The sequence below is a fragment of the Apis laboriosa genome, unplaced genomic scaffold (assembly GCF_014066325.1).
Source record: "Apis laboriosa isolate Shangri-la unplaced genomic scaffold, ASM1406632v1 scaffold42_cov153, whole genome shotgun sequence".
NCBI classification, from domain to species: domain Eukaryota; kingdom Metazoa; phylum Arthropoda; class Insecta; order Hymenoptera; family Apidae; genus Apis; species Apis laboriosa.
The window spans coordinates 2587477-2614043 of NW_025223257.1; the positions used below are offsets into that span (position 1 = coordinate 2587477).

Here is a 26567-nt window from a genome sequence, read left to right on the forward strand (position 1 = left end):
GATGTACCACACTGTACCACACGACAACGTATCGTCGCATAGTATAAAGAAGCATAAATCAATGTACAAAAAGTAGAAAGTTATAGCCACTGAGACGTCGAGGCAACGTCTTTGCTTGAACAAGCGGCAGCACCGGGATGGCCTCGAGGGCTGAACGAGGTGGAAGAGCAGAATGGGAGATCCCGAGCCTTGATCGTGATAAGATGCAGCGGCGTCGTCGGTTGACAAAGGGTCGTAGGAACGCCCCCTCAGATCCGACGTGCAACCGCTTGCGGGGGCGTACATATTAAAATTGTGCCCCCCACCTCTGACCTTCTATCAACCATTTCGCCGATCTTGTTTATTACTGGCACGTACAATCACGTTACCAGAAAATATGATCCTTTTTACCGAAAACTCCTCTGTTGTATTCACCAACTCGTATCTTTAAACCATAACTTTCTTGAACATTGACATTTCAGAACATCATACTCAAAGCTCATGCAGTTGTTTATATTGTCAATTGTGCAGTTGTGCATATTGCATTTTTCTTCTGTTATATTTATATATTTTTTTTTCTTTCTCCCTATAACTTTTTATTGAAATAGGTTTAGGTTATAGAAATAATAATAATGTACATTATTATTATTTCTATATTTATTAAATTGAATTTCTACATTCTTTTTTAATAATAAAAATATCAACAAGTACGACACGTTCCACGAATAATTCGTAATATTATATGTTAAAATATGTATGCAATGTTATGCAATGTTTAACCTATGATATAATCTATGATTAAATATAAACAACAAATCGAAATAATACCATATTAAAAACAATATATTCTTATTATTCAATTTCATTTGAAATAAAATGAATAAATATAAATTAAATAACAATTGTATAAAAAAGAAATTTAATTATTACCTGTTATTTTTAATTGCAGTATAAATACTTCACCATTTGTAATGAGTGTCGTACATGAAAACCAACTGTAACAATGTAGCACACTTGTTGATTATTGCATTCTATTGATATTATTACGAAAAAATATTATCTTCACTTTTTTTCACTTAAAAAAATATAAATGCGTTTGTTATATTTAAAATAAACAAGATAACTTCCTTTGTGAACAAAACTTTTCCTGCGAGAATGTTATATAGCATATTTACTGCATAGTACGTGACCATATCGACATGAAAATGGCGCGAAACATACCTACTGCTGCCCTCTTTAGTTCATTGATCAAAACATTATAGAAGTATGCCATCTTGAATATTTAATATATTGTTTTACCGCGTTTCATTGTGCGTATGTCAATTTCGAATTTCATCCTTAAATCATAAACTGTCGGTTTTCAAACTTTTCAAAAGCGGAACAAAAATGTTTCCACAAAGTTCACAGAGTAGGTATTGGATATTTAATGATGAAAATGATTTGACAGCGTTGAGAGAGAAAACCAACGCAGAATTTATTCAAAAACATGGTGCAAACATGACGGTAAGTTGTGCTGTTTTTAACGGTAAGTTGAGAATGCAATTTTATATTTTGTTTTTCAATAAAATATAAACAATTTTGAATTTAAAATATTATCTTTAAATTAGTTTCTATAATTTATAGGTTATTTAAATATTCATTTTACTCTTAATTATTTGTGTTTATTGATAAGCTATAATTATACGTATATATTATTTTATTATTTTTATGTTACTAAGTTTTTAATTTGTTATGTTACTATGTTTTATGTTAATTCGTTTATCACTTATCTTATATCATGTATCTTATACTATTATAATACTATAAGATACATGAATTTTATATATTTGTTAAGTGAATGAATCATATTTTCTCTAATTGTAATACATAATATATATTTTGAAAAGCCAGGGGAAAGGGAAGAACATTTTCTTTCCCATACAGAAGAACGTATATTACTTCGTTTTTATGAATTACAATTAAGAGATTTTTGTCGTCGTTTTACTCCTTCAATGCCACGTGCTACTATAGCAACTGCATTACATTATTTCAAAAGATTCTATCTCAGAAACAGTGTTATGGATTATCATCCCAAAGAGATTTTAGTCACATGTGTCTACTTGGCCTGTAAAGTAATTATTTTTTTTATTTTTGAATAATTATTTTTTGAATTTCTATAGTTTGCTATAGCAATTCATTTTAGGTAGAAGAATTTAATGTCTCCATATATCAATTTGTTGCAAATATTAAAGGAGATAGAGAAAAAGCATCTGATATTATACTTAATAATGAATTACTTCTTATGCAACAGTTAAATTATAATTTGACAGTACATAATCCATTCAGGCCAGTAGAAGGTTTAATGATAGATATCAAGGTATACTTTAAATACCTTTATATCAATGTTAATCTGATATTCAACCAAACTTAATTAATATTTTTTTAGACAAGGTATACCTCTTTGGAAAATCCAGAAAGGTTAAGGCCATATATTGATGAATTTTTAGAAAGAGTATTTTTGACTGATAGCGTTTTACTATATACTCCAAGCCAAGTTGCATTGGCTGCAACATTACATGCTGCATCCAGAGCATCCGCTAATTTAGATAATTATGTGACTGATATTTTGTTCTCTAAAGAACATTTGGGATGTATAATAGAAGCAGTAAGAAGTAAATATATCTTTTATTAATGTTATTTAGTTGATATTTCAATAATGTATTTTAACTAGAAAGTTATTATAGAAATAAGATCTATGGCTAAATGTGTAGATCCTCCTTCAAGAGAAATGGTAAGAGCTTTAGAAAAAAAATTAGAAAAATGTAGAAATCAGGAAAATAATCCTGATAGTGAAATGTAAGTATATTTTTATTATTATTATTTATAAATCTAATCTATCTGGAGTAAATCTTAATATAATATGATGTAATATGATAAGATTCTCTATATTATATTGTTACAGCTATAAACAAAGAATGCAAGAAATGTTGGATGAAGAAGATTTACAGGACAATGAGAAATATGCTAAAATTATACAGGATCAAGCAGCTCACGATGAGAAAATTTTGGGTGTCAGTAAAGTTTTGTCTCCTTCAGCTCTGTAATAAAGTCATTGTTGAAATATTGTATTTATATTATTTTTTATATTTTTATTTATTGTACAGGTAATAAATAATTTAATAACTTTAATAACATATTTAATAAGATTCAAGGAATTATACTATTTATTATTATCTTAGAATATATAATATATCATTTATCATATATCATTACAGATAAAAATATATTTGTTAGTTTTTCATTAAAAACAAGAAATTGTTATAAAAATTATTTACTATATATATATATTATTTATCTATAATAAATATTATAGATAAATGAATATATGATATTTATCTATAATAAATGCGAAAGTAATGTTGATATATTTTGTTTATTTTTTTACATGCAATCATATAAATATTTTTATTTTTTATAATTTAGGATTCCAACAAAGTTTTGAAATATTTGGCGTTATTATAACATTATTTATTTATTAAAGTAATAAAAAAAATTAATGAATATCTTCATTGCTTTTTATAATGTTTTAAAATTTTCAAAAATACGTATCACATATCGTAATTTCGAAGGATTCGATAATTAAACATGAAATCCTTTAATACGACTGAATTAGATTTTTTTTATACCTAAGAATTTTGATGCCTAAAGTCTAATCTTTGGCTTAAATGATATGTCGGACTATTTGCGGAGATATTTTGAAAAATTGAAGTCGGACCCATCGTTATGTTACTTGGTAATGGTTGTACAATGGGTAAAGCTGATGGCAAAGGAACAGTTGCTAAATGCTGTGGAAAAATCGGTGCTCCTGGTTGTAATTGCGTTGGATAATTAAAAAACCTGTAGAAAATTATCATTTTTAAACGAAATTAAATTTTTTGGAAATAAATATTTACCAAAGACGATCCTCGACAAAAATTGGCCGTGGTGCAGGAATTCCTAAACTGGAGTAATATTGTTGGGCTAAGAGCTCCACATCATTTGTGTATTTTCTTTTCCATTTTGTACGTCTATTTTGAAACCAAATTTTAATCTGTGAACACAAGATTGGTATATTAACAAATATAAAATGTTTTAGCGAATAATATCCATTTGTAATGCTAAATTTAATGAGTAAAGTGAAGGAGGTACATGAAAAAATTATAGATAAGAATGAGAGGATCAAGAGGATAAGATAAGCTAAATTTATAATATATCAAGATTATAGCTAAATAATAATTTCTTCCGATTAAAATCAAAAATATTTGCCCCGGGTGAGGATCGAACTCACGACCTTAAGATTATGAGACTTACGCGCTGCCTACTGCGCTACCGAGGCGCTTGCAAAGCTCTTCTCCAATGCATATGAAATTGTAAGCTTTGCAAACTACTATTTTTTTTAATATATTCATATTTATAAAATATGAAACTTTTGTATCAAATAATTGCATGAATCATTCCTCATTCCTAGAATATCATGAACAAAGGAACAGAAGATTAAATGTTTCACACGAAGCCTGAGAAAAAGATGAAACACATGAAGCAATGCAGGGAAAAAATGATGTCAGCATCTTGGACACAATTTCTACAGAATTTTCTTCAGAAGGGGAACTCCTAAACCGGATTCAGAACGTTCAAAGCAGTAATATATCCTAATTAAAAAATCGACGCCTCTTCGGTCCGTCGCCTCGAAGCATCCGTTGTCTCGAGATGCTTCGTTCTTATGGCATGCTGGAAACGCAAGCACGAATCGGAGGAACAGCAGAGTAAGAAGAAGGGGACTCCCGGAGCTGGCTCGTTAACTACGAGAAATATTGTGACAGTTATGTCTGCACCACGACACGTCTCCTTCTTCTCTGATCCGTCGTCTGATCATCCTTCCCTTTTGCTATGATAATTATCTGCTCCGTTCACGGCTATCCCGCGATATTTCTACCACTTTGATGGCAATTATTACAGCTTGCAACATTACTGGTCGGCAACATTACTTAGCCAAACAGAAAATATCTAGAGGCATTATCATAAATTAATTAGTTTAAAGCGATGCAATATCAAACATCAAACCCGGTTGCTGCTACTGTAAAGTAAATAGGAGAATTATGTAACTGTCGCTATCCATTCTACAACTTTGTGCAAGAATTATCTAAATCTTCGTTGAGTACTTCAGATTGCAAGGATAATATTAGAAATTAGAAACCAAAGTACTTGGAAAAGTGACCAAAATGAAATTGAACGTGGCGACAAAGATCCATAAAATCGAATTTCTAAGTAAAATGTAATTTATCCTGTATAATGATTAATTGAAGATTTCCGCGAAAAGAAGAAACGAACATTTTGCGTTCTCGTCTCTTCCTTGCGAGAAGAAAGGGCGTATAAGTGCTAATTGGTCCTAAAGGGCGATCTTCCCCCATGGCGCCACGATCTGGCGCCTACACATATGGTAGCCTTTGAAGCCATAATTCAGCGCTCGGTTGATTTTGAGGGAACACAGGGTACAAGAAACTTAAACTATTTCAGGTGCCCTAGCCTACGGAAGTCGCAGACGTTATCGCAATTTATTGTGTGCAGTGCATCTTGTTCGGAACAACTTCCGCGAAATGTGTTTCCATTTAATCACAAGGGAATCTTACTTAGTTCCAGTTCTTCTCATTATTACGAAATTTAATGATACAATTTTTCTCGTCTACAAAAAAAGATGTCTACAAACGAACGATTTTTGTTCTTTCACTACGAATAATGATGTAAATTATGTAATATGTACCTGAGTTTCAGTCAGCTTCAAACTTTTACTGAGCTGTAACCTCTTCGTCACGCTCAGGTATTTGTTCCTCTCGAATTCCGCTTCCAATGATTTAATTTGCGCCGCGGTGAACGCAGTGCGAGGCCTCTTCTTTCTTTCGTCATCGCTAATGATGCTGTCACTTTTTTCTTGAACCTCTCTATCCACACTTGTCGTTGAATTGGCACCGCTACTGCTAGTGCACGCCTCTAGTAACATCATGAAAAAGATTACACACATTTCATATATATATATATATATATATATATATATATCGTGATATACATCGGCGAGAACTGATAATTAAACAACATTTCCTTATCGTGTAATTATCGAATAATTGCGCGACGCTAGTCATGTTACCTCATCATGATTAAGAGGAATGAAAACACGCAGTGATTAAATGAGATCTAATAACATATATCTTATGTGAGATTAAACAGTAGACTGCCGCAAATTATAAACTATAACATTATATTCAATGTTTGATCAGAAATGAATGCAACTAGATTTAAACAACTGAGCATAATGACAATGATCTATCATTAATGATGAAACGGTGTTTTATCATCAGTGCCGCGTAACGTAGTTTGTTCTCATTTTAATTGCTTTTAAATTAAAGAGATCTTTAAAGAGATATATAGCGCAAGAATGGCGGTCTTTTTTTTCAATTTAAACAGATCCAATTACCCCTTTAAGATTTCTTTCCTCATCAATCTCGTTACTTTTTTCCTCCATCGAAGTTGTTTATATTTATATTTATCCCGAGCTTACAAGCCGCCAGTACAAGACGTCGCGCCTCGCCCATGAGGAATGTCTTTGGGGTCTCTTTTAGTCGACTGGTAACAGGGCCGCGTTCTAACCAGCGGGGATCATCTTCTAATTATCTGCCCATTCGTCATCCGACGAAAAACCATGGCAGCACGACGCTCATCGTTGAATATATGTACGTCTGCTACTTTGAAGGAAAAAGTATACTACCGACACAGCGATACCATTCGTGTCCCAAACTCTCCATCCTATTTTATTATCACATTTGGGATAATGAAGAGCGCACAAAGCTATAAAAGCTAAAGACAGTTTTAATATTAAGATTAATATTAAAACACATTGTGTAATTAAATCAAATTCTTTGTTGTAATAAGTATCTCGTGTGTTTGAACAAGAATTTCGGATAGATAAGAAAAACTCGTCTATCATGATGTCAAACCTGAAGAGAATCGGTTATTTTCGCGTCGATAAATCGATGACAAAACCTTCCTCGTTTGCGAGAAGAATGGATCGGTTGGGTCGACCCTTGCAGCCCGAGGTGCAATAAATATCTCGAAAAAAGTATTTGCGGCCTGGTTACAGGGACCGCGGACTGTCGTTTACCGGCTACTAATTGTCAGATGGCGACGTAATTGTCGCGTTTCTCGCGCGTTTTTCGAGACTTCTCTTCAGCCCCGTACTACAGAATCGTCGGCTAAAACTGTACCGCCTCTAATTCACTCGGCGTGGAACCACGTCGTGCGACGTGCACGCTTCTGCACGTGTAAATTCAGGAAGGATTCCAACTTGGATGCTGGGAAACAGTACGCGCAGATAATAATATCAAACTGTACAAGTTGCACGTGTTTACATTTTACATTTGAACAATTTCATTAGAATAATGTCTGTGAACAATTGTAAATGTAAAATGGAAAAGGATTAGAAACTCATCTGACTTTTTTCCTGTAAAAAAAATCGTAGAGATTTTTTTTCTAAACGATGTTTGTCCAACAAATATTTTTTTAAGATAATGTTATTTACAGGGAAAAAAATCTGAACGTTCGAGCGGAAGAGGAAAATATTTTCGGAGAGTGCCGCTTTCTCACGCGGCTCATTTGTCGTCGACTTTCTGACTCGGTTGCATTGACGAACGAGCTCCACGAAGAGGAGGAGGAAGAAGAAGAAGAAGAAGAAGAAGAAGAAGAAGAAGAAGAAAAGGGAAGAAAGGGTTGACGTGGAAGGAAACGCAAAAAGAAGCTTAAAACGTGAAGAAGCGTGCGGAGGAAACCGGCGAGGAGCACCGCGAGCATCGCCGAAATAGAACACCACGCCCTCTAGTTTACCTAATTGCCGCGAGCCACGGCGAACTTGTCTCCTAATTATTCGGTGATGAATGGCGAGAGCACGGGTAGAAATGCGATAAACCATGGCTAATTTTCATTCGTTCGGCGTTGCACGATTTCACATTTGTGACCAACCAGCAAGATAATTAATACGTGCGCATAAGTTGTACCGATTGGACTCTTCAGACAATAGACAGATTACTAGATCTTTTGTTATCATCTAGAATAGAGATATTCTGAGAGATTAATGACTAAAATCAGAGATCAAGATGTAGAGATTTCAACAAAGGATATAGCATATTTTATATTACCAATTAGACAATTGTAAAATTGATGATTAATGAAGATAATGTGTTATGCGTTAAATGGATGCATCATTATTATATATTATTACGAAGTTATGAAAATTATTAATATTAAACCGAGAAAATTTATTAAAAATTAGAAAAGACCATTTATGATAAAAGAACATTTTTTTTTTTAGACGATTTTGTTCGTTCATAAAGCAGTTTTCGTAGAGATTTACGCGTTGCGTTGACGGCTTTGTAGTTGGACGCGACGTCCCACATATCTCAGTCCAAACGCATGGCGCAAACGAGAATTGTCCTTTCCTTAGATCCCGAATTTATCGCGGTGACCATTACGTTGTGTAAATCACGCGAGACAAGGGTCCTTGGTGAAAATTAGTCGTCGAGAATCTAAGACTCCCTTTGTAAAATGGAATTGAGTTGAGCCAACTATCAATAACTCTTTGTACATCATACTTGGCATTATGATGACAAAATGAGCGGTTTTAGTAGGAATTTCTATAAGCGTTGATCTATGATTTTATGCCTAATTATAAAAAGTAATTTATCGCAATAATTTATTTCTTATTAATAAGCAATTTATAAGTAAGCAATTGAGAAGCGAATATAAATCAAGATTTTTTTATAAATAAATAAATTTTCTGAAAATTGAAATCGAATCATAATTAATTGATTCTAATACTTTTTTTTTTTTTTTCATTTTATAGAGACGCGGAGGCATATTTTGCTGCATTTCCATGGCAGAATTAGCAGGAGACAGATAAATAGTGGACGAGAAGCAGGAACATTGAGTGGGCGTGGACCCTGCAGGAAGTAATGGATCAAACTCACGGGTAACGGTCCTCCGCGCAAACTTACGAATTTGTTACCACGTGAAGGAGGCATGTGGATTCTGTAACAATTACTCCCTTTCAAACTGGTAACAATATCCGAATTAAGTGGAAACAATTACCCATTATTACACAATGTGTAATAACCGCGAAGTTGAAACATACAAAGTATGCAATCTTGATCTTTCGTGTTGGCATTGGAATATTTGCGTCGTCGTACGTTGTCACACGATCTTACGACATGTTTTATTGATTATTTACTCGGAATTTAACGAGAAGTTTCTAGATAATGAGAAGTAATTAAATTTAAACGGATAGTTAACAGACTGAATGATTAGGATTTTTAAAAAAATATCAAACGATTTATATTTTAGTGCTGATTTCATATTTATCTATCTGCCGTACAATCGAGATATCTTCATCAAATCGCACAGTTTGAGAAAATATAAACACGCGATGTCTTAAATAGCAATCTTTCAACTGAAATAACTCGATTGTTTGCGAATTAAAATATTCGTGCATTTGTCTCCGTGTTTTCACTCGATATACTTTTATTAAGTAATTTGACAAAGCAAACACAAGTGTGCGGCACCTGTATAATTTGTTCAGTTACACCGTATAATCTCACAAAACAGAGTCTGTCATTAGATTGAATATCGTAAACGTCATTTTATCTTTAATTTCTCGATGTTTACCGATTCGTTTAGAAATAGATACGTTTTACTTAGTTATCAATAATAATCGATCTTCCTCTTTTTAATAGGATCGTCGAATATTTTTCAAAATTTTTCAATCTTTTCAGAATAATAATCTCATTGTAAATTAATTGTAAATGAAAAATTTTAGAATTTAAAAATTCGATTCAACTTACCATAACACATTTCTGGTTCGGGGGATGTGGAGCAAACCATATCGGCATCGTCGAACTCGATTTCCTCTATCATCGACATGGACGAATCTGGCGCTACCAGTTTCCGTCCCTCCGAATCATTTGCTGTTTAAACGAATTTTATTTTCTAATTTCCCCGTCTAATTTTTGCATAATGAGAAAGAAATTGTATACACTTACATTCATGACCATGTAAATACGTTTCGGTTTGAATAGACAAGCAAATTTCCTTTTTAACAGGGTTTTTGCTGGGCGCTAAGAGACTTTCGATACTGAAGGAGCATACTTTTGGATTTTCAACCAATTTGATCGAATCTTTCCCGATTTCTGTCGTTTTCACGCGTTCCTCCGACATCCTGAATCCTCGCCGTTCTCAAATGTTTAATACTATTATCTATAGACTTATCACCAATCGGATAAAACGATCGATTAGATATCCTCTTCGATACTTTCAAGATATATATCTAATGTTTCTCTAAATCTTTTCAAATTCACTGCACGTATCTCCACTGCTTATCACTATCGCATCACAAGCACTACCTGTTTGAACGTTGCCTCTCAAGTTCAATTTACATGTATAATTAATGAAACATTTTTAGTTTTAGTTTTGAATGAAAGATGGAACAATATTGATCGATGAAGTTGCAACTATGAGATCGATTTAAACCATTCATAGATACTCTGTGATCCGTTCGCGGGATTAGAGTTGAAACCAGCGACTGATTGTCGGGGTTGCTCGCGATGTCCAACAATATTTTTTTTGGCAACCAAGTCAAATTCTTCGTTCTTCGAGGCGGTGTCGAAAAGCCACGTGCTCATGACGTCATTGTATTTCCAACCAATCTTGAATAAGTTTGGGCGGTTCTTGGCAAGCACGTGCGTTTCTGGAAGGAGCCCCTAATGATCTCGTACAACGAGACGGTAGCAGTCACTAAACGGTGGTAATGAGGTATCCATAAATTTCTGTCACCGCTGTGAAATGCTATTTAATAATTGTCTTGACAGAAGGCGAATGCAATTTGATATGAATTTTCAATCTGTTGCATTTATATCGAATATGCTCGAATAAGAATTTCTTATCGGATGAAATTTAAAAAATCAACACGATTAATTTCTTTTTAATAATTGATCGATATAGTAGTGAAAAAATATCGAAGTAATAAATGCATATAATAAATACGAAATATTAAATATGATCGGTGTAACGCTATAAAATGTAATACATAATAATTCTGACTTCGTCAAAGGTCGATGAAATTTATATAAAATTTTACGATAAGTTTACCATTTATATTCCGAGAGAACGATGCACAATCATTCACACGTTTAATAAGATTATTAAACGCACAATTGCATGTATTAATGAGACGATGATAGAAATGATAAAATGATACAAGAATTGTTGACAGATGTGAAACTTGGCTGCGATTATACGAACTAGCAATATACATTGCAGAAATTTGTTTCAAACTTATACCAGCCAACTTGTGAACTTCTTCTGAATAAATCGGAACAGGAAATATTGCTTTCAGCTAAATTCTGATTCAAATATATCATACTTATATCTATCATACTTCTTTTAATTTTTCTACGGAATCAAAAAGGAAAGAATAAAAATAAAATTTCAAATTTTATACTTTTAAAATTAATGAATACGTTATGATCAAACATGGCAGATAGTAAGTTGTTGAAAGGACGAATAGGTGTGTCTGTAAGATCATGTTACCCGAACGACACTCCTCTCACAGGTTCTGCAATATGTTACGTTGCCAGAAAGCTGACACTTTTAAACGAACAAGTCAGCCAAAATGTTTGTTAATTTTACGCTTAATTGGTGCCACAATCGACAGCGCTAAGGTAGGAAAGATGTAAATTATCGGTTCGTTCGAACGTGTCAACCGCAGAACAAGACGGTAGAGATATTTTTCTGGCATTTATTTTCCCTTGCCTTGAACATATTTTTGGAATCGTGTTTCGCTAGACAAAAAATCACGCGTCATGATTCCATGTTCTCACCATTGTATTAAACTGTTGTCAGTATCATCTTACTTAATTATTTAACGCCATTAACTATACGTTTCGGGGAATCGCGAAATAATAATGTAAAGAAATTTAGCGGGTGAGAATAAAAACTCACAATTTGTGTAGATGTTTTTATATATATATTTTTTTTATTCATATCTTAACAGAATAAAAGCTTTCTAATTGATACATTTTGCATTTTATCATAAAATAAAACATAACATCGTTGCTATTCTTAGTACAATTCTTGTTACCCAAAAATATATCATAACGTTGATTAATGTGATATGACAAAATAATTTTTATTTCATAAGAAATCTCAAAACATATATACTAACAAAATCTTTGATGCTCTATACGAATATAGGGATGTGTATTCGAGTTTATTTGTTGTATTGTAATTTTTGGTCCTTATATTCTTTGCAACTTATTAAAGTAAGTTATCGATTTAACATTTAATAAGGTGATGTTAGATTATAAAAAATCAGATATTCAGTGAACGTACAACACAAATAAACTTTTTCTTTAAATAAAATTGGTTCGTTACTCGAGCATATTGTATCATCATAATTATGGTAGTAATAAAATGACACTCGATTGTAATGCAATAGAGAACAGAAAGGTATAAAAGTTTAACAAAATAATTCGATTTTCAATCGAAGATTTCTGTTGCATATCTAAGATTAGTGAAATAGTAAAGCCTGTTAAAACTTTATTGATTTATAATAATCTACATTTGTTGCGTTGAATTACCATTCCATGTATTATTTTCATCGTTATCATCCCCACCTGATTGAAGTCTGTGTATATTCCCTTCAGTTTTTATGGTAGTACTTCCTTGATTACCCAAATACCTTCTAACTAAACTAAATTTAATAATTATATTAAATGTTTGCAATCATATTGCATTTATGCAAATATTTTTATAAATGTGAAACCTACCCTGATGTACTCGCAAAATTTTGAATGTTTGGTGAAATTGATCCCCCTGCATTATTACTATCCTTTTTTTCAATAGCATTGCTTGATTGCTTTGATGTATTTTTTCGTATACCTCCGCTAAAATAACCTATTATGTAATAGTACACAGCTGTGAAAATTGCAAAAGTGGACCATACGAGTCGTGGTACAATACCAACATCTTGTGTAGATGTCACGGTAGTTGTCATGTTCGACTGAAATTATAAATCGAAACAATAAGGAGTATTATATATATGATAAAAATTTAAAATTTTTCGTATAAATTGAAATTACGTTTTTCAAAGGTAGAATTAAGATAACCGCTGTAGGAACTAATTCCAATTCTAAAAGGGTTTTATCATCATCCTCAGGCATTAATTCCCGTCTAGGGAAAGAGGTAGACATCGCAAATTGACGGAATGGTAAATTAATATTTTGAACAACGTAAGCACGCAAATCGCGTAAAGTATTTGTTGGTTCAAATTGTGCGATGTAAGGATTGCCTGATGGCAACCGAAATTGTATTCTACTGACAGTTGCCGTTGATATTGATGGCTCAGATGGTTCTGATGACTCAGATTGTTGTTGAACATGTTGCTACGTTTCGTAAAATTATATTTTATCGATATATAAAATGATAAATTTAACGAAAATTTCTTTTTCATAAGAAAATTATACACACCTGTTGCATTGCTAGTTCTTTTTGTTTTCTTTCTAATTTATCTTGAGCAATTTGTTGTAAAACTTTTTCTCTAGCTGCTGCATCAGCAGCTTTTTCCCTCATTCTTTCCTCATAAGCTTGTTTCATTTCTAAATCTTGTTGCTTTTGTCGCAATTTTTGTACATCGCGGCCAATTTTGCGACGCTCTATTTCCCTTTCTCTTTCTTTTCTTTCTTCCTCTTCCATACGTTGTTTATTTTGCAACATTATTAACTGTTGTGCTCTTGCTTTTTTTTCCTAAGGATATATATAATGTTTTAATATTTTTAATTAACATAAATGTTTAAATGAAAAATTCCAAAATAATTCTTCTAATAATTCATACTTCGGCTGTCAATTCTTTAGTAGATGTTTCCTTTGTTTCATTGTTAACTGATTTTGTTTCATTAACTGGCTCTTTTAAATTTGTAGATGGTTCTTCTTTAATATCATCTTTAATTATATTATTACTCTCATTTTCTGTTGTAGATTGAGGTAATGGTATTTCTATATTTGATTCCATTATGTTATCATCTTTTTTATCTTCTTCAATTTTTACATCAGAATTAATATTGGCTGCAGCAGCTTTTTGTTCTGCATCTATCAAATTGATAGATGCATTTTTATTCTTTCCTACTTTTGTTAAGACTAAATCAATTTTAGTAGCTAAATCACTTGCTGTTGTGCTACCAGCAATAATTTCCAAAGGTGTGCCATTTTCACCAATAAAGAATAAAGATGGTACAGGCACCAATTGATCTAGTCAATGACGCTTAGGAAAATATATAATTTTATTAAAATTTATGTATTATGTAGAATTATAATAACTCATATGCACATATGCATAATACATGTATATATAAATCAAAGCTTTTTAATAACCATTATATCAAAGGATACAAATCTGGGCAAAAAATCTGTAAGTCTCAGATCCACTTTCTAATCGTATTGCTACAAAATGTTCTTGTTCCAAGCGACAAGAAACTTCTGTAGCATTGATTGCTTCGGCAACTTGTGCAGATGTATCATCTTTTCCTATAAATATGGATTACAAGGTTATTTATTTTATAATAATAAAGCATGCAAGCTATAATTATCAAGACAGAAAATATAAAAAAAGAAAAGTTTTAAAATGTTTCTAATCATAAATACAAGTTAATATTAATGAAAAATATATAATAATAGATTGAACAATAACTTAACCTAACATTACAAATATGTATATACCTTCGATAAAAACGACAAAAATTGCTTTCCTGGATTTTGAGGTTGCCACTGCTTCATTGATACTACCTTCAAACCACTTCATTTTTTTTGCAAAATTAACAATATCTGTATTTTATTGTGCTATCAATTAATAATGACGTAATGAAAAAATGGTTTAATCACTAGAAATTTTCTTCAAATCTTGACGTTTCAGAATGTAAGTAAGGTTTGGGTAGGTAACCATTGGATTGTGTTAATGAATTAATCCATTATGTTGGGAATGACTATCAGTTTATTTTCTCTTTAATTTAATACAATATATAGTAAGGTAAATGATATAAATATCTTTAATCAAAATATTGTAGAAATTTGTAAAAATAACCCTTATGAAATATAAGTCAATGTCACATAACAATGTCATATATTAGTTATTCGCCAATTGAAGATAAGTCTTTCATTATTAAATCGATGAAATTTTCGTTAATTGAAAGACAGCCTTTAAATTTGAAGGTTAAATACGAACCAGTGGATTCGAACCATTTCAATGTGTTCAGTGTATAAATAAGGATGTGAGTTAATGAGTGAAGAACATATAAAATTATTTATAAGCATTTATTGCCTTTGTTTTAAGAAGAATATAATTAAATAATGGCTCATTTTATAAAGAAAGGTAAGTGTTAATATTCTAATCTTTTCTTAATATGGTTAAAATATATTCGTTCGATTATTGAAAATGAAGCGGTACAATAGGTTATTTTGTTGGCCACACTGTTTGTATCGCCATATTTCTTACATTCCATTGAATTGTCAGAAGGAATAGTGGAATAAAATGTGGTAATGGCGAGTGCGTCTGTTCCGCATATTTGATGTTGTGATAAAGTTGGGCGTACGCGTCCGCCTTATCAATCGTGACAAAGTTTTTTTATTTCGAATATGTCTACTTAATTTTGATATATACACTTAGTTTTTAAAGAAATTTAATCAACAATAAAAAAAATAAAGTGTCCAGTGTACAATGTCGGTGATTCATTATCGGAATATGGAAGTATACGACAGATAATAGAAGATAATCGTGTTATAGAAAAGAAATTTATAATTTTATATATTTCATAACACGTGCAGTTCTTTGATTATATTCGTTTTATAATACACAAGATAATATTTCAAACGTGCTATTATATTAGAAATAATCAATAAATGCTTGTAAACGTATAACAAGATAATATGAAATCGGAACGAACATGAAGGTAACTGTGTGTTTCGACAACGTCCGGGTGGTGGTTCCTTGTGGGGATGGAACCCTACTTGTTAAAGATTTAATGCATGAGGCTACTCTAAGGTATAAAAAGGCAACTGGAAAGAATGATAATACATTAACTATAAATAGTTTATCTTCTTTAACTGGAGGTGGTCTCTTGGATCCAGATGATAGGTTATGTGATGTAGCTGATGATAGAGAACAGATTGTTGCTCATTTTGTGAGTTCTGATGTTTCGCATGCCGGTGGTGATGGAGCAAGTTCAGTTGGAACAAATAGTCCTGATTTTTTTCATTCAGATAGTAAAGAACCAACTTATACAATTGATACACATTCCTCAATTCCTATCAATGCTATTAAAAGAGAAAGTACCAAAAGATTATCAATGCATGCACTATCAACCAGAGAGCCATGTTTAACTACATATTCTGCTCAGTCCCTTCCCAGAGAGTCTCGGCGTAGAGAACCATTGGGACAAGATGCCAAAGTGTCATTTGAATATATAAATGCCAATATAGAATCAGGAGATCAAGGAGAAATTCGAGAAATTGTGATAAAGAATGAAGCAGGACCACTGGGGCTTCATGTGGTGCCATGTTATGATTTGTTGGGTAATGATCAGGGACTAAGAGTTGAAGGTATTGAACCAAATGGCAGAATTGCTAGAGATGGTCAAATTGATTTGCACGATAAGATTATAAAAATAAATGGTCACAATCTATTGCATATACCATTTTCTAAAGTGCAAGAGATTTTTCGTACCTGTATGACTGAATCATGTTTACAAATTTCTATAGTGAAACATAAAAAGTCAAAAAGTAATGAGAAGTCGTTACATAAAAATCATAGCAATACTAGCGGAGGATCGGAAAAGGAAATTGATGATAATGTTAAAAGACTTCAATGTAGCAATTATAATTTGTTGCAGACTGCTAATACCCGTAAGATTGGACGTATGATAGAAATAGAATTAACAAAAGGGAGTAATGGTCTTGGATTTAGTGTCACAACACGTGATAATCCTGCAGGAGGCCATTGTCCAATATATATTAAAAATATATTACCAAAAGGTGCTGCAGTTGAAGATGGTAGATTAAGGCCTGGAGACAGATTATTGGAGGTAAATAATAAAGAAATGACTGGTAAAAGTCAAGCAGAGGTGGTTTCACTTCTAAGAAGTATTCCACCTGGTGGAAAAGTAAGAATGGTTGTATCACGCCAAGAAGAAATTTCTTCAAGCATTCCAGATTCTCATTCTCATGTTACTTCCACAAATCAAGCCTCAGAAACTACTGATAATTCTAAATATTGGAATGCATTGAATACATCACCAATAAAAAAGAACACTGAAGTGCAAGATAAAATTAATACCCATAACTATGATAAATGCACATTTAAACCAGTGAAATCTTCAGAAGATATTGTTTTATCACCACGTAAAAATCGTATGATATTGACTTTAGATATACCAGTACATGATTCAGAGAAAGCTGGATTAGGTGTTAGTGTTAAGGGAAAGACTACAAATACAGATGAAAACACTAATATGGATTTAGGAATTTTTATTAAAAGTGTCCTTCATGGAGGTGCAGCCTCTAGGGATGGAAGATTAAGGACCAATGATCAATTGCTCAATGTAAATGGGGTATCATTATTAGGATTATCAAACTCGGATGCAATGGAAACACTGAGAAGAGCAATGCTCAATACAAACAGCTCTTTAACTGGAGTGATCACTCTCACGATAGCCAGGAGGATATCTTCCTATGATGGAAATGAAAAAAATTTGTCAGAAAATTTATCTTCTCAGTGTAAACTGGAATCGGCCAACAGTATATACATATCTGATTCCACGAAAGCCAGCGAGGGCAGGGTAAAAGAGAAGAACAATTTGAATTCCCAATCAGATATCTTGGACAATGGTGGACTATTGTCTTGCGTTATGGCATCACCGTGGAATCCAGTTATCGATAGATTAACCGAACAGTATAATAAGAATAGTTTAAGGAATGAAAGTTACTGTATCGCTACCAATAAAACATGGATAGAACCTGCGAGCGTGAAAAAAATTACAATAGGACAGCGTGATGACCGCGCGGAACCAGTATTGCTAGAAGATTCCAATGAACCGCAGTGCAATGAAGCTAAACGAAACACGGACGATAAAGATAGTCAGTATTCCGGGGATCCGACGTACGATAGTCAATTATCTTTGGAGGAATTTAGCTCCTCCTCCAATAAATTTTCCCGCGATGCTTTAGGTAGACAGAGTATGTCGGAGAAGCGACATGCTGCTTTAGATGCCAAGAATACGGATACGTATAAGAGAAATAAAAAATTACGGGAAGGCCGGGAAAATAAGAATCAGGAACAAGCGAATCAGAAGCATTCGAATCAATCGGTTGATTCGGAAGATCATACCAGGCGGGGAGTTAAATCAGAAAGTTACGACAAGAATAAAAATAAAGCTGCTACCGACGGCAGTACGGCAAGTGATAGTAATATGAAACGATACGAGAAATCGGTCGATCCTGCTCAGTCAGAATACGTATATACTATACCTGGATGTAATAATAAGTACACTTCTCCAAGGAAACACTGGCTTGTTGATGATGTACATGGCGAGATAACGAGCAATAATTTTAAGGATGATCGCGAGGGTTTTCCAAATAGTCGGGGGGACGTGAAACAAGCATCTCTCAATTCAGCCTTGGATGATCGATATAAGCGTTCACGAAAGAAAGGGGGGATACGTTCGATGCTTCGATTAGGGAAGAATAGGAAATCGCTCAATTTCGGTGATAGTATAGAAGCTCGTCACGAATCCAGTAATTATTGTAGTGGAACGATCAATTATATCGCATAATATACAAAAAATGGGGGGGGGGGGAGGATTTATAACGTAGATACGGAATTCAAAGTATACATAAACATATTTGTGCATAACACCTAGAAACACATATTATACACGAAATATATACATTTTAACACCCATCGCACGTATGTACTCCGTTGCATCGTATGTACTTAAATATGTATGATTTGTCCCAAAGTGCCTTATATCATCGCAAATTAAAAAAAAAAAAAAAAAAAAAAAAAATTTATTCTGTATATATATATAATTTTTGTATTTGTCTTCAATTCGTACCGATCATATACATGTATCTATTTTTAAAATAAAACTATGCACGTAATATAAACAGTGTGTAAGTTGAATAACCGATAATTTTAAAACGGGAACTACTATCGATATCTATTAGGCAAATATTTGATCATGATCATGATAATGTTAAAGATTCCTCATAAATTCTAATTTACATCCACATGAAGTAACAATCGATACAAACAGTGTGTTACTAAACTTAGGATAATCACGGTAAATAGATATATTAATTAACTGGATGGCGAAGGAATTTATCTTCATTTACAAATATATTTGTTTTGTTCTAGCATTTCAGTTAATCCCGAATCAATTATTGTACCAACAAAAGCGTTACAGGGGAAAGATAAATATTAGAAAACCAAAAATATCTTTTAAAAAGCGAGTATTAAACGAACTTTTAACACCCTTCTTTATTAATCCTAACAAGGATAAAACTCTGGATCAATTGTGCAAAAACGCAACAAAGAAAATCGAGCACTCTCTTGGAATTTATGATACGATAATAGCAAGAGAAGTTCGTAATTGGTTTGATAATTCAAAAATGATTGCTGTATTGCATGTGAATAGTATTATGGAGCTGGACGTATTCGATATCAAAGTTGCATTATTCAAGGAAAATATGCACTACAAACGTTATGGGTCTCATATCGTACATAATGCTATTAAGAATTCGCCTTACGAAAATCTTGCTCCTTTAATTAGTAATTTTACTGCATTTGTATTCAGTTCTGAAATAAAAGTACCCATTGTAAACAAAATTATCAAAAAAAGCAAGAAAATGTATATATTAGGTAAGCAGGTGGAGAAACGATGGCAGAATGACTTTATTAACAAATTTGATTTCTTTTTTAGGGGGAGTGTTAGAAGGACAAGTATTGAAGTACGATGATTTCCTGAAGTTTGGAGAAATGGATATCACAATGGCGCAATCGAATTTGGTTCAAGTATTACAAAATGCAGGAGGCGTTAATCTGACTCGACAACTTACACACCATCAGTCGACACTGTTGACACGACTGAAACAGATCGGTACAAATGAGACAACCTCCGACGATAAAAAATCGGTGCCTGTATAATTGCAAAGATACCTGTATCTATAATTTATTATACGTTTATGATGCACACGAAGCTTTAAGTAAAGTACAATTTATTCTCCTATGCCCTTTGTGACGATAAAAAAATAAGAATGATGGTTGAAAACTGAGGTGTCTGTCCTCTTTATTACTTTCAATTATTTTCCAATTCCATGAAGGACGGTTCCGCGATAAGGTTAATCATTGAGCAAGCAGCGTATGCGACGTATACGTAATGTAACTTATCAGTATCAACTTTATCGTTTATCAAAACTCGTTATTATAATATATCAAGCCATTTGATGCTTTGACTAGTGATTCATCCCGATATACGGGGACACTGATAATGATATAAAAATATTTTGATCCATGGTGCATTTGCACTCCTTTTCTTCCATTGCATCCATCCGTCGTGCATCGTTGCGGTAATTGTATCTCTTGATGGTTCTCAGTGACAGTAATTGCAACGAGGATGACACTTGACTCCGTTTTCTCCGCATCTACAGCCTCCGGATGTGTCCCCTTTTCCCTATGCGAATCATCCGAAATAGGATCAATATAGAAATAAAACAATCGAGTCGTAAAAATGTGTACTAATATTTCAATATCGAACGATAACATTGTTACGTATCGATTACTTACTGCAGGTCCCCAACGTGGACCTCTCGTTACCCAGCATATCTCGGTTTTGCACATTGAACAACGCAACCAATCGCAACCCCATTTTTTCATCAAAACAACAGCACATGTGGGACACGCGAGTGCTTCACCCCTATCTACCATTTCCTCCAACATCTCGGCAGTTCTTCGCGATTCTTGATCCGTTTCCTTCGATAATCTCAATTCTTGTTGGTATTGTTTACAATTTTTGCCAGTATGAATAGCCTGCGAGGTAAATATTTCTGTAAAACTTTTATCAATGTAATATTAATTAATTTTGCTTATTTAAATATTTCAATATTCCAACGATATAGAATAATTAATAGAATAATTAAATTTTGCTTTTCGACCTGGCAAGTGAGACAATTGTTCGCACCACACACGGGGCAAAGAAAGTTGTTCACGTCGTCGTCGTAGATGCACCAGCCAGGGCAGTCCGGAGTTTTACAGTGGAACGCGTTGTTTCCAGCATTGTTTTCCGCTTGAGCGATCGATTTGGCTAAATGTTGCTGGTAAACTTCTGGTTCGACGAGCTATGTAATAAAATCGTGTATTAAGTTTGTGTTAAATATTATACTTTTAACGAATTTGTACAATTAACTTACAGCTTTAATTTCACGTTCTTGGAGAGTCGACTCACAGGTGTATTCCGAGTCTCTATAAGGACATTTCACTTCGGCTTCTTCGCAGTATCGAATCGTATTAGCAATACATGATCTAAGGTAAAATTGTTGGTTAAATGATGATTTGTATGAAGCGTTATTTTCATCTAATTATTGCAATTATCATACCTGCAGAACATATGTAAGCAATCCCTCAAGATAACTCCTTCACGAGGGCCGTATGTAACAAAGCATACGGGACATTCGATCGGTTCGGAGTTCGGTATAACATCGCAGTTTTCCAAAGAAATCAACTCTTCGTACCTGTCCATTTTCACTTCCACTGGTGTGTTTCTCTCCTCTATCTCCTATATGTATTTATTGAGATGAATTTATGAAAAAAAAAAAAAAAAAAAAAGAATATCTTTTGCCAAGAAAAATAGAAAGTGTCGTGAAAATAAAATATTCAATACCTGAGGTTCTTCTTCAACTTCTTCGTGATCTTGTTCCACAATCTGCAGCACTTCTGTAGATGTGCTCGCGTCGTCATTTGGCATATTTGGCACATTTGGCATTTCCTCTGTACCGCTACTTTTTTCTATTTGTACGACACTTTCAGATCTTAATTCTATAATCAAGTATGTTAATCATCAAATATTATTTATTTATTATTTCATTTCTTTCCTTTTTTTTGTTTTTTTTTTTTTTTTTTTTTTTTAGTACCTGGAGCAACGAGATACAAGAATACCGGAGATCCATTAACAGCCTGCAATTCGTTCAGAGTCGCTTCGTCGCGATCTGCTAAATTTTTACCTATGATCCATCGTTGCACATTGATCGGTATTTCGAATTCCGTATATATTTTCGCTTTCAATTCGGCCACCGTCATCCTGCTCGGCAGCTGTTATTTTATTTTGGCTTAGTACGGCATCTAATATCATCACACGGATTGGCAAACTTAAGCTACCTTGATTCGAGTGGGCAACGCTATTTACCTGAAGGGGTATCGGTCCCTGGTGGGCAAGCTTGTCTTCTATGTACATATTGACTTTAATCAACTGATCTTTGAGACGAGCTGATCGTTGTCGAATCACGGAACAATGAATTTTAAGCCGTGCTAGCTCCTTCGCCAAACCTGCCGCTTGTTGATGATGGCCAGACGCGATTGCCGCCTCTAACTTTCTGAGTAATCGGTTTATGGCCAGCGTGTTCATATTTTTCTCCGCTGAATTGTCATCTGTCGCAAAGAGAGAGAGAGAACACGCGCGTTAACGTGGTAAGAGGGAAAAACGCTTGAGCGAACAATCTATCTAAATTTAGGCAAGTGACTCATTCGAAGAAGAAAAAGAAATCTAAATCTGATTTAATTAAAATTACCTTCCTCGCCGCTACCCTCGAACGTATCTTCCTGCGTGGGGAATTTTCGTTGAATCGTGGGCGATGCTTTCGATGCGGTATTATCAATTTTCGTAACGTTGGTTGGTCGCGAGGAATTAGAACGTGGTTTGGGAGAGGGAGGGGGGACGTGTGCATTCGCGTAGATGGATTGCTCGATCACATTGGCGTAAGCGTTCTCGTTGAGCGCGGCCCTCGTCGTTTTTGTCGCTTCGATTTCAGCAAAATCTCGGGGTCGTATCAACTGAAATGTATTCTTCAATCCGGAACTGCCCAAGCTTTTCCCGGACGTTTTGTAGAGCACGTTTTCCTGCTTCCAACCCGAGGTGGACGGTTGCTCCACAGATGCGGACGGTTGATTCAATCTTCGTATATTTCCGCTAGTTTGTACCGAGCACGACACCTTTTGTTTGTCCAGCTCGTAATCGTTTGGCACCGTTATATTCTCGACTTTCGTTACCGCGGAAACGAAATACCTGGTCTTGCCAGGATCCGAAACGTTAACCGTTTCTTTCTCCGTCACCACTGGTTTCTCCGTCACGTCGGTGTTACGTGTCACAATTTTGCCGGGTTTCGAACGCTTCGGTAACGAGTGTTTCATTTCCTTCAACATCTCCTTTAAATCCGTCGTAATTGGATCCTCGATGGTGTTCAATAACGGCGACCTGCCGCTATTACCCGATTTCGTTTTCACGTTCGGCTCGGTCGGACGAGAGGTATCCTCGAGGATTATCGATTTTTCTGGCGGCGCGCCGCTCTTTGTCTTGGCGTCTTTCTCCGCCTCCACCAGGATATCGAGCACTTTGGTTACCTTACTTGATATTCCGGCTTCCTCCTCGCCAACTTTATTTCTCTGATTAGTGGGTGTCGCGCTCTCGAGCAACGACCTCCGATCGATAAATTTGAATTCTTTCGTACGTAGCTGTTTGTCGATCTCGTCGAATATATCGGAAAATTCTTTCTGCACACCGTCCACGCGTTGTTGCTTGTTCAACTTTCTTGTCTCCTCAAACACGCTCCTCGACGCAACGCGTTCCCTCGTCTCCGCGGAATTACGAGGGAACAAGTATCTTCGTAGATCCTCGTTACTCGTTCTCGTCTCCTTCTCCCTCTTCTCTTCCTGTTTCGATCTAATTTTTTCCTCCGTCGTCGGGGGCGCACAGCTATCCTTTCGAAGGATTTGATCGCTCGTACGATTCGCGGCCAATTGACTCTGCAGGAACGATATTCTGTTTGAAGTTTCACTGGCCAATTTATCGTTCTGCTCCTTGCTCGGCCCGCTCTTCGTTCCCGAAATCTTACCACCCATTTCCGCGTTCTCCACCCTGCTGCTTTTGCCCGCCTTTTGCTGCGGTGGAAAATATCTAGAGATATCTTTCTCGACGCGGCCAGCTTGCCCGCCGGCAGACTGAAAGGAAAATCTCGGATGATGATCCTTGTTCCAATGGCGATCGTTGCCATGCTCGAAGACCTTGGCGTTCCTCGCCCCGTCCCGCTCGAATTTCCCCGGTTGTTGATCCCTCGCGTTCCTCGCGAAGAAATTGGAATTCACCGTGACCTTGGTGATATTGCTGATGGCGTTGAACTTGGAGATGAGAGCCCGCGTGCCACGCCTGGGCGACGAACTCTCCATCGCGGACGTGACGATGTCTTGAACGAGTTCCTCGTTCGCGTCGCTCCTCCTCTCGAACGCGTCCACGAATCTCGACGAATTGAACAGCATCGAGGCCCTGGCGCGCGCCTGTTCCTCCTGAACGATCGCGGCCGCTTCTTTGTCCAGCTCGCTGATATTGGTGAGAATCGAGAGGCCCGATCTTCGTTTCGCCTCCCTTTTTCTGTCCTCGGCTTGGCTTCCACCGCGATGAAAGAAGCTCAACCTGGACAAAGACGCGTCCACGGAATAACCGGTGGAAGTGGCGGCGGCGGCGGTGGTGGTGGTGGTGGTGGTGGTGGTGGTGATGGTGATGGTCGTAGTCGCGTTCGCGGCACCGCATTCTTCTTTTATTTCGATCGTCGAGCTTGTCGGAGCTCGGAGGACATCGCCCCTCCTCGACGCGCCGGAATCCCGAGAATGTTCGAAGACGCTCCGTTTGTACCAAGGTCGTGGCATGGCTGCGCTCAAAGTTGCACCAGTGGCCGCCGCACTCTGGTTCTCGTGAAGAATGGCCGTGTCCGGCGAGCCGCCACTCGTGTCCCTCGTGCTCTTCGTCTCCCGTTTCACCTCCCGTTTCGACAATAGAACGCCCCCCTGAAGGACCAGCGTGTCGTTGCTCAGAGTCTGCACGTCCTCGGTGTCCGGCCGCGTTTCCTTCGCGTCCATTCCGCCATCGGTAACCCGATCCTCCCACTTTTTCGCACGCGAATCACGCTCGTCCACGATCTTCCCAGGCGGTTTCGGCGCGCGTCGCTTTCGCCTGCTACTGTTCCTCGGCGTTTCGCGTGCATCTACCTCCGTTCCCTTGATCGAGCTCGCGGGAGGATTAGGCGCTCGCCGCTTCCCTTTCACGTGCACCCGTCTACGTGTCGAGTTGACGGTGTAACGGGCCTTCCTCTCGTCCAACCCCTCGAGAGATTCCAACAAGGTTCGATCGGGAAGGGGAGATAGATTCCCGCAGGAGTTGAACGCGGTCGACGGTTGCAGGGAGTATCTGGCCGTTATGTCTGTTCTGTGAACGTTGGCGGGCAACGTGGACGCTAACTCGTTCTCTTTGTTGCCAACCGCGACAACTTTCGAGGCTCCGGCCGCGAACGGGCCAACCTCGCCCGCTTGTTCCAATACGTCTAACGAGAATCCATCGCACTTGCCCAGTGTACCGGTGTGAAACGCGAAACTACGCACCGTCGTCGTGCTGTAGAACGTGTCCACGCTCTCCACGCTCGACGAGACGCTTCTTCGCCGCCCGTTCTCGCCGCCCTCCGCGTATCTCCCGATCGTCTTCCGCCTCTTCTCCGCGCTCGAGTCCCGATTACCGGACCGTTTGAACCATCTGAACAGGGAGAATCTCGCGTTCCCACGACCCTCGTTCACTGTACGCGATTCTACGCGGTCCACGGACGCTTCCGTCGCGGCGACGTCCGGCGTTCTTCCGTCTCGCTCGCTGTTCCGCACGCCATTGGAGAATGTGCTCGCCTCGATGCTGCATGCGGCTCGCAGTACCATTCTTACTCACCGCATATTCCCTCTCGAAGCCAACTCCGCCCCACTCCGCTCATCCACTGCTCCACTGCATAGTTCTTTATTTAGATTCTCACTCACCGACGCGCTTTTAACTTCCTTCCAGTTCGTCTCTAACGTTAAAGGGAAACCTGGCCGAGACTCGGTGTTGGAGGAATCTTGCGGTATTTAACGTTCGCGTTCGCGATCGCGATACGCCACCCTCCCCTTTCTCCTCGTTCTCAAGTCGTTTCCTCCAAGTCGCTCTTGATCCAATCTTGATCCCTTCCCTTCTCTCCCCTCGATCCCACCTCCACCCCCTCGCCCTGGACGCCTCTCGCCCGTCCCGTAGGGTATTTTCTCTAACCTCGCCCACGGTTTTCGGCCTGCACAGGGAACGGGCGGCGGCGAGAGTGGAAATTCAGCAGACGGCGAGAACGGTTGCCGGGTACGGACGCAAACTTGCGCGGAACATGGTGTT

The 26567-nt window shown here is 36.4% G+C and overlaps 6 protein-coding genes and 1 non-coding gene across 8 annotated transcripts; 3 read left to right on the forward strand and 4 right to left on the reverse strand.

Annotated features, from left to right (window-relative positions):
* Positions 1-1283: 1283 nt before the first annotated feature.
* LOC122716109 (cyclin-H) lies at positions 1284-3164 on the forward strand. Its single transcript, XM_043938869.1, has 6 exons — positions 1284-1482; positions 1866-2090; positions 2162-2335; positions 2405-2630; positions 2703-2814; positions 2921-3164. The coding sequence occupies exons 1-6, from the start codon at positions 1366-1368 to the stop codon at positions 3060-3062; spliced, it is 996 nt and encodes a 331-aa protein (XP_043794804.1). The 5' UTR covers positions 1284-1365; the 3' UTR covers positions 3063-3164.
* A 274-nt stretch (positions 3165-3438) lies between these two features.
* LOC122716070 (homeobox protein ceh-19-like) lies at positions 3439-10981 on the reverse strand. The gene is made up of 5 exons (XM_043938781.1): positions 10074-10981; positions 9876-9998; positions 5756-5982; positions 3912-4048; positions 3439-3855 (listed from the first exon to the last, which is right to left on the reverse strand). Exons 1-5 carry the CDS (start codon positions 10246-10248, stop codon positions 3645-3647), a joined length of 873 nt encoding a protein of 290 aa, XP_043794716.1. The 5' UTR covers positions 10249-10981; the 3' UTR covers positions 3439-3644.
* Positions 4261-4333, reverse strand: Trnam-cau. Its single transcript has one exon. It is a non-coding gene; the product is annotated as a tRNA-Met (tRNA).
* Positions 10982-12032: 1051 nt separating the features above from the next.
* LOC122716100 (UBX domain-containing protein 4) lies at positions 12033-15108 on the reverse strand. Of its 2 annotated transcripts, none has more exons than XM_043938856.1 (7): positions 14803-15105; positions 14476-14610; positions 13922-14334; positions 13558-13833; positions 13170-13472; positions 12858-13090; positions 12033-12781 (listed from the first exon to the last, which is right to left on the reverse strand). In XM_043938856.1, exons 1-7 carry the CDS (start codon positions 14882-14884, stop codon positions 12646-12648), a joined length of 1578 nt encoding a protein of 525 aa, XP_043794791.1. In that variant the 5' UTR covers positions 14885-15105; the 3' UTR covers positions 12033-12645. The 2 variants fall into 2 exon arrangements, with proteins under 2 accessions (XP_043794791.1, XP_043794792.1); XM_043938857.1 differs by having other exon boundaries at positions 12636-12776; positions 14803-15108.
* Positions 15109-15315: 207 nt separating this feature from the next.
* LOC122716174 (39S ribosomal protein L10, mitochondrial) lies at positions 15316-20406 on the forward strand. Its single transcript, XM_043939022.1, has 3 exons — positions 15316-15451; positions 19490-19993; positions 20055-20406. The coding sequence occupies exons 1-3, from the start codon at positions 15430-15432 to the stop codon at positions 20276-20278; spliced, it is 750 nt and encodes a 249-aa protein (XP_043794957.1). The 5' UTR covers positions 15316-15429; the 3' UTR covers positions 20279-20406.
* LOC122716171 (partitioning defective 3 homolog) lies at positions 15644-19239 on the forward strand. Its single transcript, XM_043939019.1, has one exon. It carries the CDS (start codon positions 16023-16025, stop codon positions 18903-18905), a length of 2883 nt encoding a protein of 960 aa, XP_043794954.1. The 5' UTR covers positions 15644-16022; the 3' UTR covers positions 18906-19239.
* On the reverse strand, positions 20393-26369 carry LOC122716170. The gene is made up of 9 exons (XM_043939018.1): positions 22915-26369; positions 22533-22774; positions 22261-22438; positions 22011-22165; positions 21727-21905; positions 21541-21652; positions 21286-21468; positions 20918-21160; positions 20393-20804 (listed from the first exon to the last, which is right to left on the reverse strand). The coding sequence occupies exons 1-9, from the start codon at positions 26090-26092 to the stop codon at positions 20724-20726; spliced, it is 4551 nt and encodes a 1516-aa protein (XP_043794953.1). The 5' UTR covers positions 26093-26369; the 3' UTR covers positions 20393-20723.
* Between the last annotated feature and the right edge of the window lie 198 nt (positions 26370-26567).